Below are 23170 nucleotides of genomic sequence, written 5' to 3'. Positions count from 1 at the left end.
TCCACCAACTCAGCAGTCATTCTAAGAAAGCCAAGTGCTTATCCAGGACCAGGCAGTTCAAGGAAAACATTCTTTGGTAGATTCTGCATCCCACTGAGTCCTTCTCCATGCAATTAGGGTACGTCTACACTGCAACATTATTTCAAAATAACTAGCACTATTCCAAAATAACTTAAGTCTGAGTCTACACAGCAGGCAGTTATTTCAAAATAGTGTCAAAATACTGTCAAGTGGGAGTACTTCTTACTCCCACTCCTGTAACCCTCATTGTACGAGGAATAAGGGACGTCGGAGGAAGAGTGCTCTATTTTGAAATAAATGTGGTGTAGACGCTCCTTATTTTGAAATAAGCTATGCAACTGATGCAACTCAATTTGCATAGCTTATTTCAAATTAAGTCCTGCTGTGTAGATGCATCCTTAGAGACCAATCATGACAGTTTTAGTTATTCTGAAGCTGCTGCACAGTACCATTTCCTTTTTGAAATATAACAATCCAAGATAAAGAAAGTAGTAAGGAAAACAGTACACCCAATTCCAATATTGTATAGACTTGCCAACGAAGCCTGCATGAACTTTTTGCCTTTTTCTTTAAATTGGAATCTTACAAGCAACAAAGACATCTCTTTAGAACTAATCAAGGGAAACAATCTTCTTTTGATATTAAGCAGTTCTCTCTCATAAGCAGATACACAGATGAGGCAAATATTTTTAGGAATACATCACCTACCGGAGACATAGTTCAACAGAGAAGAATTGGGCGCTGAACATTCCATACTTCATCAATTGCATAGCCTGGAGACAAGCGATCTGTAGCTACATACCATTAGTCAACAATTTTGAAGAATCCCAAGCACTGTTACAGGCTAGGGACTGACTGGCTAAGTAGCCAGTTTTTTGTTTTATTTCAGACCAGTTCCACAAGCCAAATACACAGAGAAGGATTGGAACTCCACTTGATTCTCAAGTTTAACTCTCATGCAAATGGTCTAAATCGTGATATCAGATGGATGGATCACACATTATCAACCGACCAACAAAGGTGCCAATGGTTCTTGATGTCTGTGTAGAATCTGGTGTTAGTACTCTGCCTTTCCTAGTGTAAACTAATGGTTCTTATTAGCCTCTTTTAACTATTTAGTCTTTGAGATGCTAAAAGACTATTTGTTGTTTACATTTTCCCCTTTACAACGATCCCTTTGCAAATTATCTACCCAATGTCCTCTTCCCCCCTCCAATTTTTTTCCTCCCCCCCCCGCTTCTTCCCATAGAGTATGTCTACACTACAGTGTTATTTCGAAATATCTTCTTTCGAAATAACATGTCTACACACAAAATGCATTTTGAAATAGCATTTTGCTATTTCAAAATAGCACGTCCACACTGAGTGGACTCTGAATCGCATTTAAGGCTGGCCAGAACCAGGTCCGGCAGAGCACCAGGTCAGGACTTAATGTGTGGGGCTACTGCCTGAGACTATCTTAGGTCTGTGCTTAAAGGGCCCCCTCCTGGACAGCCAGTTCTCAGGTTTACCTGCTTGGTTACCAACCTCCATGAGGGACAGCAAAACATTTTGTCTCTGCATGCTCTGGTTGCCCACAATCGGGACACCACAGCATTCTGCAACATGGAGCCAGAGCAGCCCCTGGGCACTCTGGTGCTTCTTGTGGTCATGTTGCTGTTAGCCCGGCTGCACTTTCTGCAGGCTGCTTTCCGGGAGGTCCATCGGGGGGCTGTCAGCATCCAGGAGGCCCTGCAGGAGAGCTTCCACCCTGAGGAGCACTAAGAGCCTCCCTGGACTGCCCCACTGGGGGCTTGTGCCTCATTCCTCCCTCAAGTCCTTCCACTTACCCCTCCCTAACCCCCCTTCCTGATATCAAATAAAATACACGTATTTTCATGAACACAAACTCTTTGAATTTAATTAAACTGGGGGGGGAAGGAATGAAACTCTGGTGAGACTGGTGTAAGGAGGATGGAGAGGAGTGGGAGAGGGGAGGGGGAAACCTGGGAGGAGGGAGCTGGAAGGGGAAAGAAAGGGGAAGAAGGGGGAGGGGAAGCTCAGGGCTCAGGATTGGGGGTCTCGCCGGGCCAACTTAATTTTCATGCAAACCTGCTCCTGAGTTCGCATGTGGCCTTTGGTGGCTAGGCTGGCAGCTATCCTGCCATAGACGGCTGTGTTCCTCTGTCTAGTGCGGAGATCATGGATGTTGGAGGCATCCCCCCCAACCTGAATAAGGTCCATGATCTTCACGCTGGACCAGGAAGGCGCCTGCCTTCTCCGGGCCCTGGCAGGATCCTGGGAGCTGGCAGACTGCTCCTGGGGAGTGATGGAGGGCTGGCAGCCAGTGGCTTGCTGGCTCATGTTTTGGGGCCACTGAGTCAGGGGCAGTGACTACTGGCTCTGGGCTGGCAGGCTTGAACCTGGCATAGGCACTGTGGCCAGAGTCTACCCCTTTAAGGGCTCCAGGAAGCAGGGGGAGGGAGAGGAGTGTTCTTGGTTGAGGCTGGAGTGGCTGGAGGCTCCCCTATTCTGAAATAAGTGTCTACACAGCACTTATTTCAAAATAGCTATTTTGAATTTGGCATTATTCCTCATAGAATGAGGGTTACCAAATTTGAAATAAGTACTCCGCTATTTTGAATTTATTTTGAAATAGCAGTTTGGCTATGTAGACGCTAGGGAAGTTATTTCGAAATAAGGGCTGTTATTTCAAAATAACTTTGCTGTGTAGACATACCCTTATTTATTCTTGGTTCTGGACTTCCAATACTCTGGTCATCTGAAGAAGTGGGCTGTGCCCACGAAAGCACATGATACCATCTACATGTTTTGTTAGTCTGGTACAACTTTAAAGACTATTTGTTTTTTAAGTTTTTTGCTAAGTAGCGGTTCGGCAGAAAAGGACCTGGGGATTACAATGGATGTGAACCTGGTTATGAGTCAACAGTGTGACCTTGTAGCCAAAAAAGCTAATGACATATTAGGGTGCATTAAGAGGAGCATTTCCAGTAAATCTAGAGAAGTAATTATTCCCCTTTATTTGGCTCTGGTGAAGCCACATCAGGAGTATTGTGTCCATTTCTGGGTTCCCCACTATAGGAAGGATGTGGATGCATTGGAGAGGGTCCAGCAGAGGGCAATCAAAATGATTAGAGGGCTGGAGCACATGACCTATGAGGAGAGGCTGAGAGATTTGGGCTTTAGTCTGTAGAAGAGAAGATTGTGAGGGGGGATTTGATAGCAGCCTTCAACTTCCTAAAGTGAAGTTCCAAAGAGGATGGGAAAAGGCTGTTCACAGTAGTGACAGATGGCAGAACAAGGAGCAATGGTCTCAAGTTACAGTGGGGGAGGTCTAGGTTGGATAGTAGGAAAAACTATTTCACTAGGAGGGTAGTGAAGCACTGGGATGGGTTCCGTAGGGAGGGGGTGGAATCTCCATCACTAGAGGTTTTTAAGTCTCAGCTTGACAAAGCCCTGGCTGGATTGATTTAGTTGGGATTGGGCCTGCTGTGGGTAGGGGGCTGGACTCGATCACCTCCTGAGGTCTCTTCCAGCCCTAGGATTCTATGCTGTTTATATTTTGTCAGCCAAGATTTAACTACTCCAGAGCTGGACCGTAGATAGCGTAGTCTTTTCATTCAAGCTTAGCATCACACACACATTTCTACATAACTCACTCAATATAAGTCTTCTGGTTATCATGGATTGAGTACAAAAAGATGGTGATACACAGCATTAAATACAAACATAAAGACTTTATTGAATGCTGCTCAATCCCCCAGTGAAGATTATTACAAAACAGTTTTCACACAGCTGCAATTTAAGAGATTGGAATGGTATATCTGATAAAAGATGTAAGAGACTTGATTAAGTAAAACAAGACTTCTATAGTCAGCTTTTCCCATCTTATATTTAAAAAGCATACTGCATTTTCATTAAATAAAACAAGGTATTTGTGGTTAGTGCTCTGCACTTCCATATTAGAAACCTTGTTTGGAATATTGGAATTTGTCTCACTCTCCAGATCCAACAGAAGCTGAAAGAGCTGCAGAAACAGCTCACTTAGCCTCTGGAGGAGGGAACTGTATTGTTCTTCAGAGATTCCTTGGGCTGACACAAGAGCTTCATTGATGAGCTTCAAGGGAAGCTCCATCCTCAGCTGTAGGATGAGAAACTTAGACTCAGCAGACAGAAGCATGGAGGAGGCATATGAACAGCAAGGAATTCATCAAGTGGAAGGTCAGACACAAGATATACAGTAAACTGTTTAAACTTGAGTTTTATTTTATATTTTCATACTTCATCTGATCTCTAACTTGTGCTTTTCATAATTAAATGTAAACCCACTACACAGGCATCTTCACTCAGTAGAATTATCTATTACAGATCTCATATATTGTTATGGCATACAGTACCCCATCAAGTTACAGGCTGCCCCTGATTTGTGACGCAATCGGTTCCTGGGATAGCGTTGCAAGTCAGGGGCATCGTAACTCGAACCCACATTTACAATAGGCGCTGTGCACCGTTGTAAATGTGGGCTGAGGACATAAGTCGGGAGTTTTTGGCCCCTTCTGCACTTAAAAAAATGGCCATAAGTGCGGGTGGGGGGGGGGGGGGGGTCGCAACTCAGGCTGTCGTAAGGCGGGGGTTTCCTGTATAGGTAAAAAGTATGTACCTTGATTTATTTAAGAAAATACAGTAGAACTAGAATCCTTTTCTAGAATCTTAACCTAGGACTGCAGCAATGTAAAAAGCATGTATAAAACAAGGGGGAAAAATATACAGAGACTACACCACCTATGTGCAACACAATCAAAAAGAAAATTCAAGTCATAATTCTTACCACTCCCATCATTCTCACTCATATGATAGATAAAATTCATTTCTGTAAAACTTTAGAAGTGACATATCAATGATTAGACAAATTTACAATATGCTGTGGTAATGATATATCTTTCAACTATTGTATTTAAATTCATAGATCTTTTTTTCAATTTACATATCGCCAGAAAAAAAGCTGGCGTTTCTACTATATTGCTGAAATTTCTGTTTTGCGATTTTTACATATTTAAAAAATGTGTACAAAAGTATGTCTGTTAAGTAGAGGTCATCATCTCTTTACTTGGCACTTGTACTGTTGTGTGCATTTAGCACATTGTGAGCACTGTTTTGCTTTTCAGTCAGAGTCGTCTTTAGCTTCAGCTCATCTAACTTCCTCCACAATTCTTCACGTTCCAGTTCCTTCTTTTTTTCTCTACAGATAAAATAAAATAATTAGACATGTCTGTGTTCCACATGCAATTGTAATTACTTTGAGGAAACAGCATATGCTATTATTATTTACTACAAAGTTCTTCTGTATTTTTTAAAGTCACCTCCTGTAAGGTATCAGGAGTTTTACCATGCCAAATACCAAAACTTAACTTACTGATTCTCAGTGGCAGAATGGGATATCTGTCTTTAAGAGATTATACCCAGCTATGACAAACCAATAAGTCAATTTCACTATAAATATTGCAATTTTATTCACATTACTAAATTCAGCACATACTTTAAGTGATGCATTTCAGAAACACAAACAAAAGAAAATGAATACCTTTGTCTTTCTGCTTTGTATGAGCTTGTAAGTTCATCAAATAGCTTGCCATTCATTTCCATTAATGTTTTCAGCACATTATACACTAGTGCTACAATGGTACTAGAACAAAAAGGAAGGCACTGTAAATTACTGGATATAAGATTCATTTACTAGCATCTGTTTTAAGTGTCTGACTTTCCCTTTCTGTTCTAGCTCTATTGTATTTACAAGTAAGTTTTAAAAGCAATGTTTATTATATATAGTCTCCTATATGCATGAACTTGAGAATTCATTAAACATGCATTTAGTATATTTGGCTCATTGCCTTGGTTTATAAAACATTAAAATTGGAAGGCTTCACATAAACCAGCCATAGTGAATGATTTTTAAAATATTAATTTCCTCCAAGGCTGCAAAAAGATAGAACTTGATTAAGGTAACTGTCATAGTGTTTTAATAGAATTACATTAACAGTAAAATGGGTAATGTAATATAAATTATTAAACAGATTAAGCGCTTCTACTTTCTCATGTTAGTTTCTCAAACTTCATTTTAAATAAAATAAAATATTAATGTTTTCTTTATTTATGGCAGGGGTGGGAAACCATTGTGTCAGGGGACACTGACCCACAGAAAAATCAGTTAGGGACCACACAAGTGAGAAGGAAAGCGCTCCTCCCAAAACCTCCAACTGGCCCCCAACTGAGACACCTCACTCCTTTGGTGCTCCAGCCTCATGGGGTAAGAAGGGAAGAGACGGAGGACTGAGGTTCAGGGCTTCCCATAGGCCAGATTTACTTTTCTGGGGTTCTGCAGTTAGTGAATTTTGTGGCTCCCCTTAGGCTCTGGGGTGGGGACAAAAATGAGGGGTTTAGTGTGTGGGACAAGGCTGCAAGTGAGTGGGACAGGGATGGGATGCAGGAACTGGGAGGGAAGTAGGGTGCAGAAGGAGGCTAGGAGTATGATGTCTGGCCAGGGGAGAGGGTGCAGGAGGAAGGGAGGGTGCAGAAGTGGATGGAGGGTAGGATGTCTGGCAAGGGCCAGAGTGGCTGAGGGGGTTCAGGGAGATGGGGAGCAGGGTGCCCTTAGCCTGGGGTCAAGGTTGCTTTGGGCAGGTTCAGGGAAATGCAGGGGCAGGGAGGCTGGGCACAGCAAAGCAAGGTGGGGATAGATGGATAAGTGACCCTGGGGTATTCAGCCCTGCAGGATTAAGGACTAGAACTATTATTTGGCTGCAGAGTGCCATATACACATATGACATTATACATGCATTGTTAATTTCAAATATTTATTAAATTAAAAACAAGTTTCAAGGGAAATAAAAGAGGTATAGCAGGTTATCTGTTTTCATCATACTATCATAAAATACTAGAACTGGAAGGGACCTTGAGAGATCATCAAGTCCAGTCCCCTGCACCCATGGCAGGACCACACATCATCTAGATCAGGGCTGCTCAACTTTGGAAGCCCTGGGGGCCACAATGATAATCACAGCACATGCCGAGGGCCACAAATTAAATGCAAATATATATGCAAATAGCTTCTTTCGCACTCACCGTCATGAATACAAAGATTAAGACAAGACTACAGGACACACAGGCCCCATTTAAGTCTGTTCTGATGATATTAATAAAAGGCAATATTTACCCGATTTCTACCCATATGACAGCATTTTTAGTGAGCAATGACAGTCCAGGAATTTAACTACTAAAACGCTTATCAACAGAAGACCATTATCCTGACTTATCGTTATGGAGCGTGTTCCCAGTGGAGACCATGTTCAAGGATCCCACCCACAGGCCACATGTTGAGCCCAACGTAAACCCAAACTGTACCACGGGCCGCAAACAAATAGGCCGCATGTTTAGTAGCCCTGATCTAGATCATCCCTGACAGATGTTTGTCTAACCTGCTCTTTAAAATCTCCAATGATGGAAATTCTAGTGCTTAATCTCTCTGACAGTTATCATTCGCCTTTAGGAAGTTCAAAGAGCAAGTCAATCATACTAAACAAACAGGAAACCAAGATTCACTGTATTTTGTTCGCTTACCATTTACCCTCCCAAATTACCAGGATGGAAAACATTTCCCAAATACAGCACCAGAAGAAACCTTAAAATCCAATTTAGAATACTTAGTATGTTTACTGAATGCATCCCTACAAGTACCCACAGCATAAGCTTTCTCCTTCAACATCAGATTAAAGCCGAGTAAACTTTTGTTTTCTAGTTAGAGGAAAAAATGTAATTTTGAAGTATGTAATTCTGAAACATCTGTATCCTGGAGTATCAAGGAAACTTTTCCCTTTTTATCTCGATTAGCAGGATGGAACCAGAATAAAAGAAACCTTTCTGAACTTATTAATCCTCTAGTTATACCGTCTTATCTTATTAATGGCATAATGTAGATCATGAGAATTGGGGCAAAACAATGACTTCTCTTGTGACTGAGGAAAAAATTCACTTCAGGCCTCAATTTTGATGAAGCTCTAAGAAACACATGACAGAAGAGAAAGTTACTAACCTTATACAGTAATGATGGTTCTTCAAGACGTGTCCCCCTACAGGTGCTCCATTGTAGGGGTATATGAGCCACTGCGTCTCTAATTGGAAATTTTTGGTAGCAGCGCCCCTTGAGCCTGTGTTCTCTCCCTCGTGATATACCTCGAGGCTATCTAGCACTGCATGGGTGAAAGCCTTTCACTTCCTTCTCTACCACAGATCCCTATATAGAACTCTGAACTAGAGGGGAGAAGGGTGGTTTGTGGAGCACCCATAAGGACAGACTTATTGAAGAACCATCATTACACAAGGTAACTTCCTCCTCTTCTTTGAATAGTGTGTCTTTGGGTGCTCCACTGTAGGTGACTCCAAGCAGTACTACTCATCACTGGAGACCGGAACTTCAGAGTGAAGTCTGTTACTACACAAAATACTACGGAAATAAAGATGGCATGAGAGCCAAATCTTTGGTGATCACAATGTTCTGAGTGTGTGTAGGCAGAGGCTCAAGTTGCTGCTCTATAGATTACTGAGATAGGAATATCTATAAGGGATGTGACCAAGGTAGAAATTAACCTCACTGAGTGCATATGGACTCTGGATGGAAGCACATTGTGCCCTTGACAACATAGGCAGATACAATGCCACCAGGTGCTTTTTGTTCCGGACGCACAGTTCCCACTGCAAGAGCGCCTCCTGATGAAGGGGAAAAGAATGAGCACCACTGTGTTTGCTGATATAAAACATTGCTGTGGTGTTGTCCACCCTGATCGTAACACACCTGCCCCTTATTTCATTGGCTAATGCCTCACAGGTCAACCGAATAGTCCTGAGCTCCTTGATATTGCTAGGCATTGACATTCCTCCTGCAACCACATGTCCTGTGTCTTTAATTCACCCAGATGAGCACCCCATCCCAAAGTCCAAGGCATCCATTACTAGTGTCAATACAAGGTGAGGGGCATGAAAGAGAACATTTTCCCACATGTTCATGGGGTCCAACCACCACTGAAGAGTGCACAGAATCAACGGGTGCACTGTCCAGCAGATGACAAGCTGGTTTGTACACCTGGGCCAGCCAAGCCTGCAATGTAGCCTGGCGAACCGGACAGCATAGGTGTATGCAGCCATTATGACCCAGCAATCTTAGGGTGTGTCTAGACTACATGCCTCCGTCGACGGAGGCATATACATTAGACAGATCGGCAGAGGGAAATGAAGCCGCGATTTAAATAATCGCGGCTTCATTTAAATTTAAATGGATGCCCTGCTCTGCTGATCAACTGTTTGTCGGCAGAGCGGGTCAGTCTAGACGTTCCCCTGTCGACAGAAAATCTTTTTGTCAACCGCCCCGTTATGCCTCGTGGGATGAGGTTTACTGAGGCAGTTGACAAAAGGGTTTTCTGTCGACAGGAGAACGTCTAGACTGACCCTCTCTGCCGACAAACAGCTGATTGGCAGAGCAGGGCAGCCATTTAAATTTAAATGAAGCCGCGATTATTTAAATCGCGGCTTCATTTCCCTCTGCCGATCTGTCTAATGTATATGCCTCCGTCGACGGAGGCATGTAGTCTAGACACACCCTAAGATTGCTGGGTCATAATGGCTGCATACACCTATGCTTCATTTCCCTCTGCCGATCTGTCTAATCTACATGCCTCCGTCGACGGAGGCATGTAGTCTAGACACACCCTTGGACAGGTCCCGGCCATTGTCATGGGGAAGACCCCCAGACACTAACAGGCTGCACATGCTTTCAAAATGGGGCTGAGGGAGGGATGCTCTGGCTGCCACTGTGTGGGCCCCTATGAACTCTGTCACCTGAGTGTACTACCTGAATGGAGGCGAGGGTAGACTTTTGCATATTTAGCAGCAGGCCCAGGCAACAAAACATGACTTTGACCAGTTCCATGTGACCGTCCATAACTGACGTGGACAGTCCCTTGATCAGCCAGTCATTGAGGTAAGGGTACATCTGAACCTCGCTTCTCTTCAGGAAGACTGCTACCACTGCCATGCACTTTGTGAAGACAGTGGGCGCAGCCAACATGCCGAACAGCAAAACTTTGAACTGGTAGTGGGACGACCCCAGTACAAAACAAAGGAACCTTCTATGTGCTGGAACTATAGACACATGGAAATATGCATCCTTCAAATCGAGGGTGGCATACCAATCTCCCAGATCCAGGGAGGGGATAATTGAATCCAGTGAACCATATGAAATTTTAGCTTTTAGGTACCAGTTGAGACCACAGACATCTAATATGGGGCGTAATCGCCTTTTGGCCTTTGGAATAAGGAAGTAACCGGAGTAGAACCCCATGCCCCTGAACTTATGAAGGAGTTCCTCTACTGTTCCCAGCTAGAGGAGTGACTGAATCTCCTGTAGAGGAAACTGCTCGTGGGAATGGTCCCTGAAGAGGGATGGGGCACAGGGTAAGAAGCGGGGAGGGAAATGGAATAGAATATCCTATTCTGACCCTGCCTAGAACCCATCTGTCGGATGTGATCTGAGCCCAGGCCTGGTATAAAAAAATGAATACATGGTTGCCAAACATAGGGATAGGTCCAGGAAAGAGATTTGTATGTCACCCTCAAGTGTGGTTTCAAAAGTTGTTCTTAGGCCCTGGGGATTGCCTAGATGAAGCAGAGCCCTGACTGTTTCCTCCCCCTCTACTGTCACTGTTCATGCTTGCGGGCATTTGTGATTCTTTCTATTACCCCTTCTACCTGAGTCCTGTCTCTGGTGCAAGGGGTAATAACGCGGCAGCGGTGAGGTAAAGTGTTTACATAGGGTAGCTGGCATATGGAGGCCCAGATACTTTAATGTAGCCCTAGTGTTCTTGAGGCTGTGAAGCCTGGAGTCAGTCTGCTCTGCAAACAGGTCTGAGCAGTCAAACAGTAAGTCCTGAATCATCTGCCTGACCTCTGGTGAAATATCTGATACCTGCAACCATGAATTATACCTCATGATGATGCCCGTGGACATCGTACAGGTAGCAGAGTCCACTGCATCAAAAGCCACCTGAAGAGAGATTCTTGAAATCACTTTGCTCTCCTCAACCAAGGCATCGACCTTGAACCTCGACTTTGTAGGCAGGAGTGGCCAGACATTAATTCAATGAGGTCCAAAGCCACTTCATAGAGCTCAGGGGTGGACAGCATGTCCACATCTCCCATCTGGTTCTCTCTAGACAGAGAATCCATCAATACTGAACTCGATGGAACCAGCTGTGGTGCTGGAGTCAACAGTGCTTGGAGGGCAGGCTGTTTGGCAGGATGCTCTGGCTACAGATGTGACCATTAGACTTGCATGCTTTTAAAGTAGGAGACCTTCCCTTTTACTGCCTCTGCTGCTTCCTCTGCACCGAAGAATGGAAGCCGTGCCAGAACGTGGCCTTTAGTCCTTGGGACCGTCAATGCTGAGAGATCTTCTCAGACTCCTTACGCAGAGCTGGTGCACTCTGTACTGACGATGGCATACTTCTTAAGGAGGCCGACTGATCCAGTCCTGTGGCCTTCAAAGGTTCAGGGAGACCTCCATTAGGATGTTCTGGAGGCAAAACTCCCTGTCTCTCAGAGTCCTTGATGTAAATGCTTTGCGGATCTTGCATTTGTCTGCAAGGTGAGTCACTCCCAAACACAAGACAGGAGATGTGTTGGTCACCAATAGGGATAAACTTGGTGCACGCCTTGCACAGTTTAAAACTGTAAAGCAGAGGCATGCCCTGACCCTGACGGCAGGGAGGAAAATAAGGACTCCCTGCAGATAACTATAAACTACTAATGAACTATCTACAAAACAAAGCTAGGGACTAGCACTTGCTTGATGAAAGAGAAGAAAGAGCTTCAATGACCATCACTGGCTGTAAGAAGGAACTGAGGGAGGGGCAGGTTGGCAGTGGACTATATAACCGTATCATACTGGTGCCACTCTAGGGGTATCCACTATCAACCTATGGAATCCTACTAGGGAAAAAGCTTTCTGATGACTATGCATGTGGAGCACACACACCTGATGCACATGAGCAATCACAGGAGGCTTATTCTTCGGTCAGTACTGAGGTGACAGCTCTAGGGAAACTCTTCTGGTTGCCAAGTTTGTTTTTCTGTCCTGTGGAGTTTGCAGATATGAGGATTTCCCCATCCCATCCCCTGCTGACTAGCCAACCACTCAGAGTTAGTTCTTCTGTCAATACCAAGACTGCAGCTCTGGGGAAACACCTCTGGCTGCTAATGTCTCTGAGCTTGCATGAGCAGTCTGCTGTGGATTTTTAACAATGACTCTACCCTCAGTGAAGTTAAAGGTTTTGGGGATAGTCCATCAGGAATCACCTGGAGACTGAAGTGCCTTCTCTCTAAGAAGGAGTTTAAAACTTCAGCTCCCAATTCCTGTGGTAGTTGAAGCATTTCTATGAGGCTGTCCCAGGCATCAGACACAGTGCGAGTGTCTGGTTATTCTAGAAACTGCTTAAAGGAGAGGCACTTCTCAGAGCTAGTAGAGCTAAGAATGCCCCCAAGTCAGGTTTGGGGGCAGATCAATCTCTAGCAATGAGGAATGCAGAAGCAAGCAGGTCATCTTTACTTCTTTTCCTCTTCTTTTACCAGAGGGGAGAAAAATGGCAGGGATGGGGGGGAGAGAAGGGGAAGGAGAAGGACTCCCCAGGTGGACCTGTTCATGTTCAGGCAGAACAGTAAATGCCAGCAGTTCTGCACCATTCAGAGTCTAGACAAGGGTTCCTTCTCAGACAATTTCTTCTCATTCTATGATTGGGGTGCTCATCTATGCCTTTCCAGTAGTGCTATCAATCCCCAGGGTCCCGTGGAAGTCAAGCAGGACAAACTTGATGTAGATGTTGCAAAATACTGTGATTCATGGTCCTTTCCTTGGACTTTGAAGCATCAAGGTGTATTAGAAGTTTCCTAAGTTATCTATATATTTTAGAAATGTGCATGTCAGTTTGCCAGCGAATGTTGTTCAAAAGCTCTTCCTAAACAATAAGACCTAGGAGCACCAAATTTCCTTAGTTTCCTCCTATTCTAACTTAAAGTAAGGTCAGGGTTTGACTGTGCCAGGAAAATGGGAAATGCTGGGTATGGGACTGTTTTCCATAACATGGAAAGGGAGAGGGCACAGAGAGGAGGAACATGATACTGATAGTGACCACTGGCAGCACAGGGGAGAGCTGTACTGCAGAGTAACCACTGGGGGCAGCTACACCACCAAGAGTGGTCAGTTGGGGCTAGGAGATGCCACTTTGCCTGCTCCCTCCCCTGTCCCCTCCTCAAAACCACACCCTGACTCCTGCACCCCCATGCTTCCAGCTCTGCCCCCTACATATCCATGGCCCTACCCTGACTCCTGAACCTCTCACACCACTAGCCCTCTACTCTGAAGGATCTGGGCAATGCCAGGTAAGTCTTCTAGTGTTAGTTACTATGTCATTTTACAATGATCACAAAGTCAAACTTGTGTAAAAACCACATCACCATCCAATTTCCTTAGACATTTTGAAGTCAATGGGATTCTCACCTGTGTCAAATTAAGCAACTACATAAATGTCTGCATGATGACAACCTAAGACAGGAACATACACTAATACAATTTATTTCTAGCAATTAAAAAATGTCAAAAGAAACAATACATACGGATTCCAGTGTTCTTTGGAGATCTTGTATAAACTACCAAACATAATTGGTAGAATTTTGTCAATGTTCTCCTCAATGAGACTAAGAATATATTCATTATTCCAGAAATACAAAGCCCTTTCTGCAACCTAAAATACACATTTCAGAATCAGAACCACAAAACAAAATAGTACTAATTAATGTAGAATGCAAATGTGGAATGTTGTTGAAAATACTATTTTAATACCTGAAAATGTGAACTTGACACACACTTGGATATCTGCTTAAATAGAGGTTCTTCTATTTTTTTGAACTGTGTTGGTTCTATTACATCTAAGATTTCTTCAATTTCACCTAAAAACATCACCTGTTTTATAAAGAAAGGTTTTTATATTTATATTTGCTATTCAGAAGGTATAAAGTTTATGTAATTATCACATAGCTAAACTGAGGACACCAGCTGAACAACATTAAAATAGAGTACATACTGACAAGTATATTACATCATCATACAGCATAGTGTGCTATGGCACACTACCTTGTGCAAGTCATCTAATTACAATTTTTCTTCTTTTTCGGTAAGGGAGCTTCTTGTTCACTTCAGTTGCTAGAATACTGTATGACAATCATCTTGTATTGTCTATTCTTCAGGGTTGTTTTTAAAAGATTATTTGAAGATAAAAACTAGAATATATTTCTTCAGCTTTCGCTGCATAGACTTACTCTTCTCTGTTCTGGATTCTTTTTACAAATGCTTCATTTCATTTCACAGAAAATCAAAGACAAGATGACACATAGGAGTTTTCAAGCACACACTTTCATATAGAATTATAACGTTTCTTTGGCAAATGAAGTCACAAAACTCCTAACTATTTTACCTGGGACAGAGCCAATTAGAAAAATGTATTTTTCACAAGACCATTTTAAAATTACATTTTAAGAATTAGACATTATTCTTCCACATGAAATTACAACGTATACTTTTTTTGTAATAAAATAAAGTAATGAAGCTTTTTATTTAATGTTTCAGCCACTGGCAAAAACCTGGTCAAACTTTCACAGTGTTCAAAGTCAGCACTCACTGCAAATGGACTGCACTCACTGTAACTACTAACATGCTTAAAAAAAAGCTTTGTTTTGAAAAATTATACTAATGCCTACCAAAGAACAGGACTTAATGAGAGCATTCCTCTCAATATGATGTTACCATAGGAATATTTAGTGATGAACATATAGAAGAGCATGTACTAATTAGTAGCGCTGCCAGATTTAAAATAAGGTAAGTTTGCACAATTTGTGGCAATTAGTACAGTGAACTTCAGTGCCTTGAGAAATCACTCTTTTATATCAATTACAAGAGAATAATTTATTAAAACATAAGTAACAAGACTAACCTCTTTCTGACTGCAAGTTTTTGGCCAAAATTTGAGCAACCCTCTGATAACCTATGATAATAAAATTTTAAAAAGTTAAACCAGAACAAGTTTCCAATATGTATTCATCTAGATTTTAATACATATTAAAATTAAATTAGAATAATTAATATTATGATTAATATTTCCCAAAACTATAGTTCAAAGGGGATTGAATCATTTTGGATCATCTGACAGGAGTTTTATCTTATGTTCAGAATACTTTAACAGCTTTACTATCAAATGTACACTGCTTCAAAAAGTTTTCTGAGCATCCAAACAGACCCACTACTGCTTGTAGCTAGACCTCCCCCTAGAAATCCATCCTTTCTGGAGCACTTGTCTCAGCAACTCAAGACCTGGAACCATATAAAACACAGTAGCTGTTGGACCATGTGCTCTCTCAAAGCTGAAAAGCTGTCAAAAAAGGTGAGGAAGAAGAATCATAGTCCAAAACACCTTTTATTCCTTTCTATTATGTGAGATACCAAAAGAGACAAACTGGAAACAGATGACTAACTGCAGAGAAAATATATACAAATAACTTTTCTGGGAGTTAACTTTCTGAAACTTGGGGTACTGCAACACAATTTCAAAATAACTAGCGCTATTCAAAAACAACAGTCCACATCTACACATCCGGAAGTTATTATGAAATAGTGTCAAAATACTGTCAAGCTGGAGGACTTCTTACTCCAACTGCTGTAACCCTCATTCTACGAGGAATAAGGGAAGTCAGAGGAAGAGCGCTCTATTTCAAAGTAAGTGCTGAGTAGATGCTCCCTATTTCAAAATAAGCTATTTTTAAATAAGATACTCAATTGATGTAGCTCAATTTGTGTAGCTTATTTCAAGATAAGCCCTGCAGGGTAGACGCACCTTGATAGAGACCCTACGAAGACTTAGTTATAAGTTACATCTTCTCCAGCTAGTTGAACTCCAAAATAGAAACTGAAGGACTATTCTAGGAAATCTTATTTTGCTTCTTAGTTGAGAGAGTGGTGCTGACTAAAAATGTAAATAGGAATTTCATGTGGACCTGAACCAATTTTACATCTTTCAGAAATGGAGATAAAGGTTGAACCTCCCAAATATGGGACACTCAGGCCTGGCAACATCTGTGGTCCAGCAGGGCGATGGATGTTGCTGAACCAAAGAACCCTGGAGGCAGGAGCAACACAGGAGCTGGGGAGCCCTGGAAGCATCTGGGGAGCCCTGCCCTAGCCAGGGAACTGCTGGTGTTAGTGGGGCCAGCTGACTGGGAGTCCCAGCCACAGAACCTCCAGTTGCAGTGGAGCTGTCAACAGCTGGGCAGCCCCAGCCAGGAATCCCAGCAAACCACCATGGGCAGAGAGGCCAGATTGACTGAGCTGCCTCTGCGGGGGAACCCCCAGCTGAAGTGGGACTGGTGGAAGCAGGTGGCCAGAATTCCCAGCATCAGTAGGGCCAGGTGGCAGCTGGGGACCTTCATCCTGGGAATTAGTGGGGCCAGACAGCATTTTGGGAGCTCCCGCCCAGTTGCAGTGGAGCTGTTGACAGCCAGCCAGCCCGCCCCAGCCAGGAATCCCGGCAAACCCCCAGCGGTAGCAGAGCCAGGGTGATCGGGCAGCCTCTGCCAGGGAAGCCCACGGCTGAAGCAGGGCTGGTGGAGGCAGGCGGCTGGAATCCCCAACGGCAGCGGGGCATTCAGACACACCGTCTGGGGAACATCCAGCAGTAACAGGTCCAGGAGCAGCCAGGTGGCCTCAGCTGGGAACCCTTAGGAACACCATGCAGCAGCAGGGCCAGCAGTGGCCAAGCAATCCCCGCAAGGAACCCTGGGAGACCCTGGAGTAGTAGGTGGGCAGCAAGATGGAGAGCTGTGCCAGGCAGTGTTAGGGCAAGGAGCCCTAAGGAGAGGAGCCCACGAACGGGGCAACAAACAGAGGAGCACTGACAGCCCCTGGTCTGGCAAACTCCCTGGTCCAGGACAACTCAGGTCTCAAGGGTGCCAGACCAGGGAGATCCAACCTGTATTTCAGGCATGAGAGTCTGACTTCAAAGAAAGGGCCCCCAATCTTCTGGTAGTCATAGAACCATAGAATACTAGAACTGGAAGGAACCTCGAGAGATCATCAAGTCCAGTCCCTTGCCCTCATGGTAGGATCAAGCACCGTCTAGATCATTCCTGAAAAATGTCTATCCAACCTGCTCTTAAATATCTACAGTGATGGAGATTCCACAACCTCCTTAGACAATTTATTTCAGTGTTTAACACCCTGACAGTTAGGAATTTTTTTTTTCCTCATGTCCAACCTAAACCTTCCTTGCTGCAATTTAAGCCCATTGCTTCTTGTCCTAGTCCCAATCAGACCAGGTTGATCATAACAGGACTGAAATGAGAGCTTGGTCTACTTGGACAATCTTCAAACAGAGTCTAATTCCCCCACTGGATTTATTCCCAGTGGCAGCCAGTTGGGAGGCTTCATGATTTTTTCCCTTGTTTTACTTGGTGACTAGCTTGCATCTCTTGTGAACTAATGTATTATACATAGCCTGGATTCTCCTACTACATTTTGAGTTTTAGAAAAGACTGATGAACTATTTGAAACAGAAATTCAGATGACCTCGTGAAGAATTAAGCCTCCTCCTAAGAAGAGGTTAACTATGAGCACATCACAGTGTTTTGTTAAAAATAAAACAAAATAATGAGGATTTTCCATTAGCAGCATGACCTCACTTTCTCAATGCAATGCTCATGCAAAGGTAGTACAGATAAAACTGTCCTATGGACTCAAAGAAAAAGTAATTTTAAGTCCCTAAAACAGACAGTACCACAGATAAAAATATGGACCAGATCACTAAGAAATACATATTTTGAGCAAATACGAACAGAGGTTTTTGAATGGAAGGATACGTTGCAGCAGTAGCAAGCATTAATTCAAATTGTAACATAAAAAGCAAAAGCAAGCATTCCAAGATGTGTGAAAAAGAGACTAAATAGGGACTAAATCCTCAGTCTCTGGCCAAACTATGGGGCTCTAGTGGAACAGTACATTCCATAGCATACTCCTTCTCTTCTTATGATAAACCATCTTCTTATGAGATGAGGAAACATGCTGTAGAAGACTATGTATTAAAAAAGGCTAATTTTCAAGTTAAACTTGGAAAAATGCCAAATTTAGCAACCACTAAATCCATAAGACCTTGGAGATGAAACAGGGCAGGTCATACATCTCATAGAACTATTCAGGTTTTCTGTAAATTCTGGCATGCACCACTGCACTGGTTCATATTTTCAACATTACCATAGGCTCTGACTTTGAAGATCCATAAAAGAAAGTGTTACTCATCTTGTGCAGTAACAGTAGTTCTTCGAGATGTGTGTCCTCATGGGTGCTCCACTCTGGGTGCTGGTGAGTCCTCACGCCAGTGACTGGAGATTTTTCGAGCAGTATCTACCGTGCCTTGCACACGCCATGGCACCCCTTTGTGCCATTGGTGTCCATTAAGTGTGCACACAGCCCCTCCGTTCCTTCTCTATCCGTGCTATTAGAGCATGGGGCTCCAAAGCAGGGGAAGGAGGGAAGGTAGTGGAGCACCCATGGGGGGGGAGGGGAGAGACACATCTCGAAGAACCACCGTTACTGTACAAGGTGAGTAAGAAGAAGTTACTCACCTTGGTGTGGTAACAATGGTTCTTCAAGATGTGTCCCCCTGTGAGTGCTTCCACTGTTGATGTCGGGCTTGTCTCGGTGCTGGAGCTTGGAGATTTTCATGAGCAGTTGCTAGCTGGACTGCACATACGCGGCACGTGCCCTTTTGATCTGTCGCGCAGTCCGGCTTCCGCCACCTCAAGTCCGCCCTGGTATCTGAAAGATATAATTGGAGAATTCGAAGCAGGGAGGTGGGCAGGTCATGGAGTACCCACTGGGACACACATCGCGAAGAACCATTGTTACTACACCAAGGCAAGTAACTTCTTCTCCTTCGAGTGGTGTCCCTGTGGGTGCTCCACTGTTGGTGAGTATGTAGCAAGTGGAAGGTGGGCCTCGGATTAATGGTCTAACTATTGTAGAGAGGATGGTAGAGGCCACTGCTGTATCTTGTGCTTGAGACTGTAGAATTGCATAATGTTTCATAAAGGTATCATTGGTGGCCCATACTGCCACCCTGCATCTCTCTCTAAGGGGAACACCACGAAGGAATGCCATTGATGCTGCCATAGCTCTTGTAGAACATGCTCTTGGAGTCTGAGGCAGTGGTTTGTTTCTTAGAGTATAACATTGTTTGATGCACGATATGATGAGGTTGGAAATTCTTTGTGATGATAGGAGTTTCCCTTTAGTACACCCGGAGACAGAAATGAGTAGGTGATCTGATTGATGGAAGGATTTTGTCCTGTCAACGTAAAAGGCTTATGTCCTGCATATGTTCTGCAGATGAAACCTTGCATCAGTAGCCATTTGGCGCAGTTTGGGATAGAAGGTAGGGAGTACAATTGGTTTATTCACATGAAATGCGGAACACACTTTGGGAATGAAAGCTGGAGGAGGGCGCAGCACCACCCTGTCCTCACTGAAAACAGCATATGGTGGAGCTGCCATTAGGGCTGCCAACTCACACTCACTCTGTGGGTAGAAGTAATCACCAATAGGAAAACAGGACTATATAGCACTTTAAAGACTGACAAGATGGTTTATTAGGTGATGAGCTTTCGTGGGCCAGACCCACTACCTTTTTTTTTTTAAAATCTGAGGTAGTGGGTCTGACCCACGAAAGCTCATCACCTAATAGACAATCTTGTTAGTCTTTAAAGTGCTACATAGTCCTGTTTTTTGTTTCAGCTACACCAGACTAACACGACTACATTTCTATCAATAGGAAAATTACTATCAGCAACATCATATAAAGCAAACAGATTGCGAGAGGTTCAAAGGGGGTGTGGACTAGAATATCCAACGCCATTTCTAGGCTCCACAGCAGCAGTGGCGGTCTTCGTAGTGGATATAGGTTGACGATACACTTACGGAATCTTCTTGTCGTAGGGTGGGAGAAGATTGAGAATCCCTCTATAGGCTGATGAAAGGCAGTGATTGCAGCCAAATACACTTTTATTGATGCCAGGACAAGGCCAGAATCTCTAAGTGCTAAGACGTAGACCAGGATACTTTCAAAGGTGTTATGCTTGGTTCTAGGTTGTGGTCAGAGCACCAAGATATGAATCTACACCATTTATACAGATAATTAGATTGGGTGGATTGTTTCCTGCTATGTAGAAAGACCTCTTTCACTTGGTCTGAACATTGTAACCCAGCGTGGTAGAACCAACAAGGAACCATGTCGTCAACTTCAGGACGTGCGGATGAGGATGGAGTAAAGTCCCTGACCTCTGAGTCAGGATTGGAAGATGGTAGGGAAGTCGAGGAGACATCCGATACAGATATGGAAACCATACCTGTCGAGGCCAGAATGGTGCAATAAGTATTACTGTGGCTCTGTCTGTACTGATCTTCTCTAGAACTCAGGAGATGAGAGATATGGGAGGGATCGCATACAGAAGAGGTCCCCTCCAAGTGCGGAGAAAGGCATCTCCTAGGGATCCCTGGCCAATGCCTTCCCTGCAACAGTATCGTTGGCATTTCCTCTTTTTGGAGGATGCAAAGAGATCTCTCTCTGGGAATCCCCATTGGTGGAAAATGGGTTGGAGATAATGGAGTTGCAGTTCCCATTCACAATCTGGGGGAAGTGTCTGCTGAGCACATCTGCCGTTATATTGTTTATTCCGGGTAAGCACGAGGCTACTAACTACAGTGACGTTGCTTCATATGCCCCAGTTCCACAACTGAACTGGTGCATAAGGACTGGGATCGAGCACCTCCCTGACAATTGATGTAAAACATTGTTGCGATATTGTCGGTCAATATCCCGACCACCTTGCCAAGTATGTGACTCTGGAAGTGTCTGCAAGCGTTGGAAACTGCTCCAAGTTCTAACAGATTGATATGATATGTGGTCTCCCACATAGACCATCTGGCCTGGATTGACATTGTGTCCACGTGGGTGCCCCATCCAATGAGGGAAGCATCTGTGATTATGTGTATCAAAGGTTGATCTCGATGGAAAGGCAACCTGCTAAGAAATTGGAAGGCTTGGTCCACCATACAAGGGATCGTAGCACATGTGGTGGTGGTGGTGGTGGGGGATACCCGCTTGTGTGCCTGTCCCTTTTGATGGGAGTAAACCGTAGCAATCCAGTGTTGTAGGCATCGAAAGTAGAGGCGTGTGCGATTGACTATGAAAGTGGTGGTGGCCATATGACCCATTAGTTGGAGGCATGTGAGTATGGAGACTGTAGGGCTGACTGTAATGGTCATAACAAGGTCCTGAATGACATGGAACCTCTGCAATGGTAAGCATGCACTTGCTGCCACGGTGTCTAGCCAGGCACCTATAAATTCTATGTCCTGTGTAGGTAGCAAAGTTGACTTCTGTACATTGAGTAAAAGCCCCAGGAGTTCGAATGTGTGTCTTGTGGCTGATATCATGCAACGTGTCTCTGATTCCGATGTGTCTTTGATCCAGCAATCATCCAGGTAAGGGAATATAATGACCTAGTGTCTGCGTAAGTATGATGCTACCACCGCCAGAGTCTTTGAAAATACTCTGGGTGCAGAATAAAGGCTGAATGGAAGCACTCAATAGTGGTACACTGGTAGTGATCCAGTCCTATTGTGAAATGAAGGAAGCGCCTGTTTGCCGGATGAATAGCTACATGAAAGTATGTGTCATGCAGGTTAAGGGCTGCAAACCAATCTCCCTTGTCCAGCGCTGGGATTATAGCTACTAGGGTAACTATTTTGAATCTTTGTTTCTGAAGGTAGCGGTTCAATCTGTGAAGATCTAAAATAGGTTTCCATCTTCCCGTCTTTTTTGGGGTGAGGAAGTAACGTGAATAAAAACCTCTGCCCTGAAAATCCTTGGGAAGGATCTCTATAGCTCCCAAGTTTAGTAGTCGCTGTACCTCTTGTCTAAGGAGACTCTTGTGCAAGGGGTCCCTGAAAAGGGACAGGGAGGGTGGGGAAGTTGGAGGTATTTTGGAGAATGGAATGGTATACCCTGAGGTTATCAGTTCATGTACCCAATGGTCTGACGCGATGGCATCCCAACAATGTCGGCAGCGATGGAAAAGTAGACCGCAGTGTGATGGTTGGTGGGAGATGGGAATATCCTGCAAGCCCTTGACCAACAGATCAAATTTGCTGCTTAGCGGCCTGGCTGTTGGTGTTGTGGTTGATCTGTGGCCGCCTGCGCTGAGGCCACTATTTGGTTCTGGACTGGTCAAAATTACGTTGGTTATATCTTTGGTATGCAAAGTCGCAATGCTTTTGGTATAGGGTATAACGCTTACGACGGTAGGGTGGTGCATACATCCCCAATGTGCATAGAGTTGTCCTGGAGTCCTTGCTTGAATGGAGGACGTCAGTACTTTCTGCAAATAGTTTCAATTTATCAAAGGGAAGATCTTCCACCTTTGATTGTCGTTCACGGGGAACTCCAGCGGATTGAAGCCAGGATGCCCTCCTCCTCCTCAAAGAGGTGGCAGTTGCTCTGGGCACTGTATCGGCCACATCCAGTGCAATCTGGAGTGCTGTTCTGGATGAAGTGTAGCCTTCCTGAACAACTGATTTTAGTATGGACCTTTTTGAGTCCAGCAGGTGTTTCATTAGGGCATTTAATTTTAGAGCTGAGTAGTTGGCTATTCTAAGGAGGAGGGTAGTGGAAGAATAGAGCTTTCTACCAAATAGGTCCATTCACTTGTTGTCCTTGTCGTTATTGGGTCTGTGTTGTGGAAGCTTGGATCTGTGCTGGACAGCATCGACGACCAGCAAATTGGGCTGTGGATGAGGGAATAGAAAATCAGCCCTTTTCTGAGGGACAAAATATCTCTTATGAGCCCTTTTGTTAATTGGGGATACTGAGGCAGGGGTCCGCCATATCTCATCCGCAGACTCCATAATGACCTCGTCTATTGGTATTGCAACTCTACCTCATTGGGAGGGCTG

General features: G+C 44.0%; 1 protein-coding gene across 2 annotated transcripts in view; it reads right to left on the bottom strand.

Annotated features, from left to right (window-relative positions):
• Nucleotides 1-3738: 3738 nt before the first annotated feature.
• PPP2R5A (protein phosphatase 2 regulatory subunit B'alpha) overlaps nt 3739-23170 on the bottom strand; it is a 120500-nt gene continuing 101068 nt past the window's right edge. For both annotated transcript variants that reach the window (XM_075925151.1, XM_006135173.2), the window contains 5 exons: nt 15108-15158; nt 13961-14080; nt 13735-13862; nt 5603-5704; nt 3739-5260 (listed from right to left, as the gene is read on the bottom strand). In XM_075925151.1, coding sequence (XP_075781266.1) covers nt 5125-5260; nt 5603-5704; nt 13735-13862; nt 13961-14080; nt 15108-15158 — 537 coding nt within the window. In that variant the 3' untranslated portion in view covers nt 3739-5124. The remainder of the gene's footprint in view (nt 5261-5602; nt 5705-13734; nt 13863-13960; nt 14081-15107; nt 15159-23170) is intronic.

The sequence above is a fragment of the Pelodiscus sinensis genome, chromosome 3, assembly GCF_049634645.1.
Source record: "Pelodiscus sinensis isolate JC-2024 chromosome 3, ASM4963464v1, whole genome shotgun sequence".
Classification (NCBI taxonomy): domain Eukaryota; kingdom Metazoa; phylum Chordata; order Testudines; family Trionychidae; genus Pelodiscus; species Pelodiscus sinensis.
The sequence above is the reverse complement of the archived record's forward strand: the minus strand, read 5'-3'. Positions and strand labels throughout refer to the sequence as shown.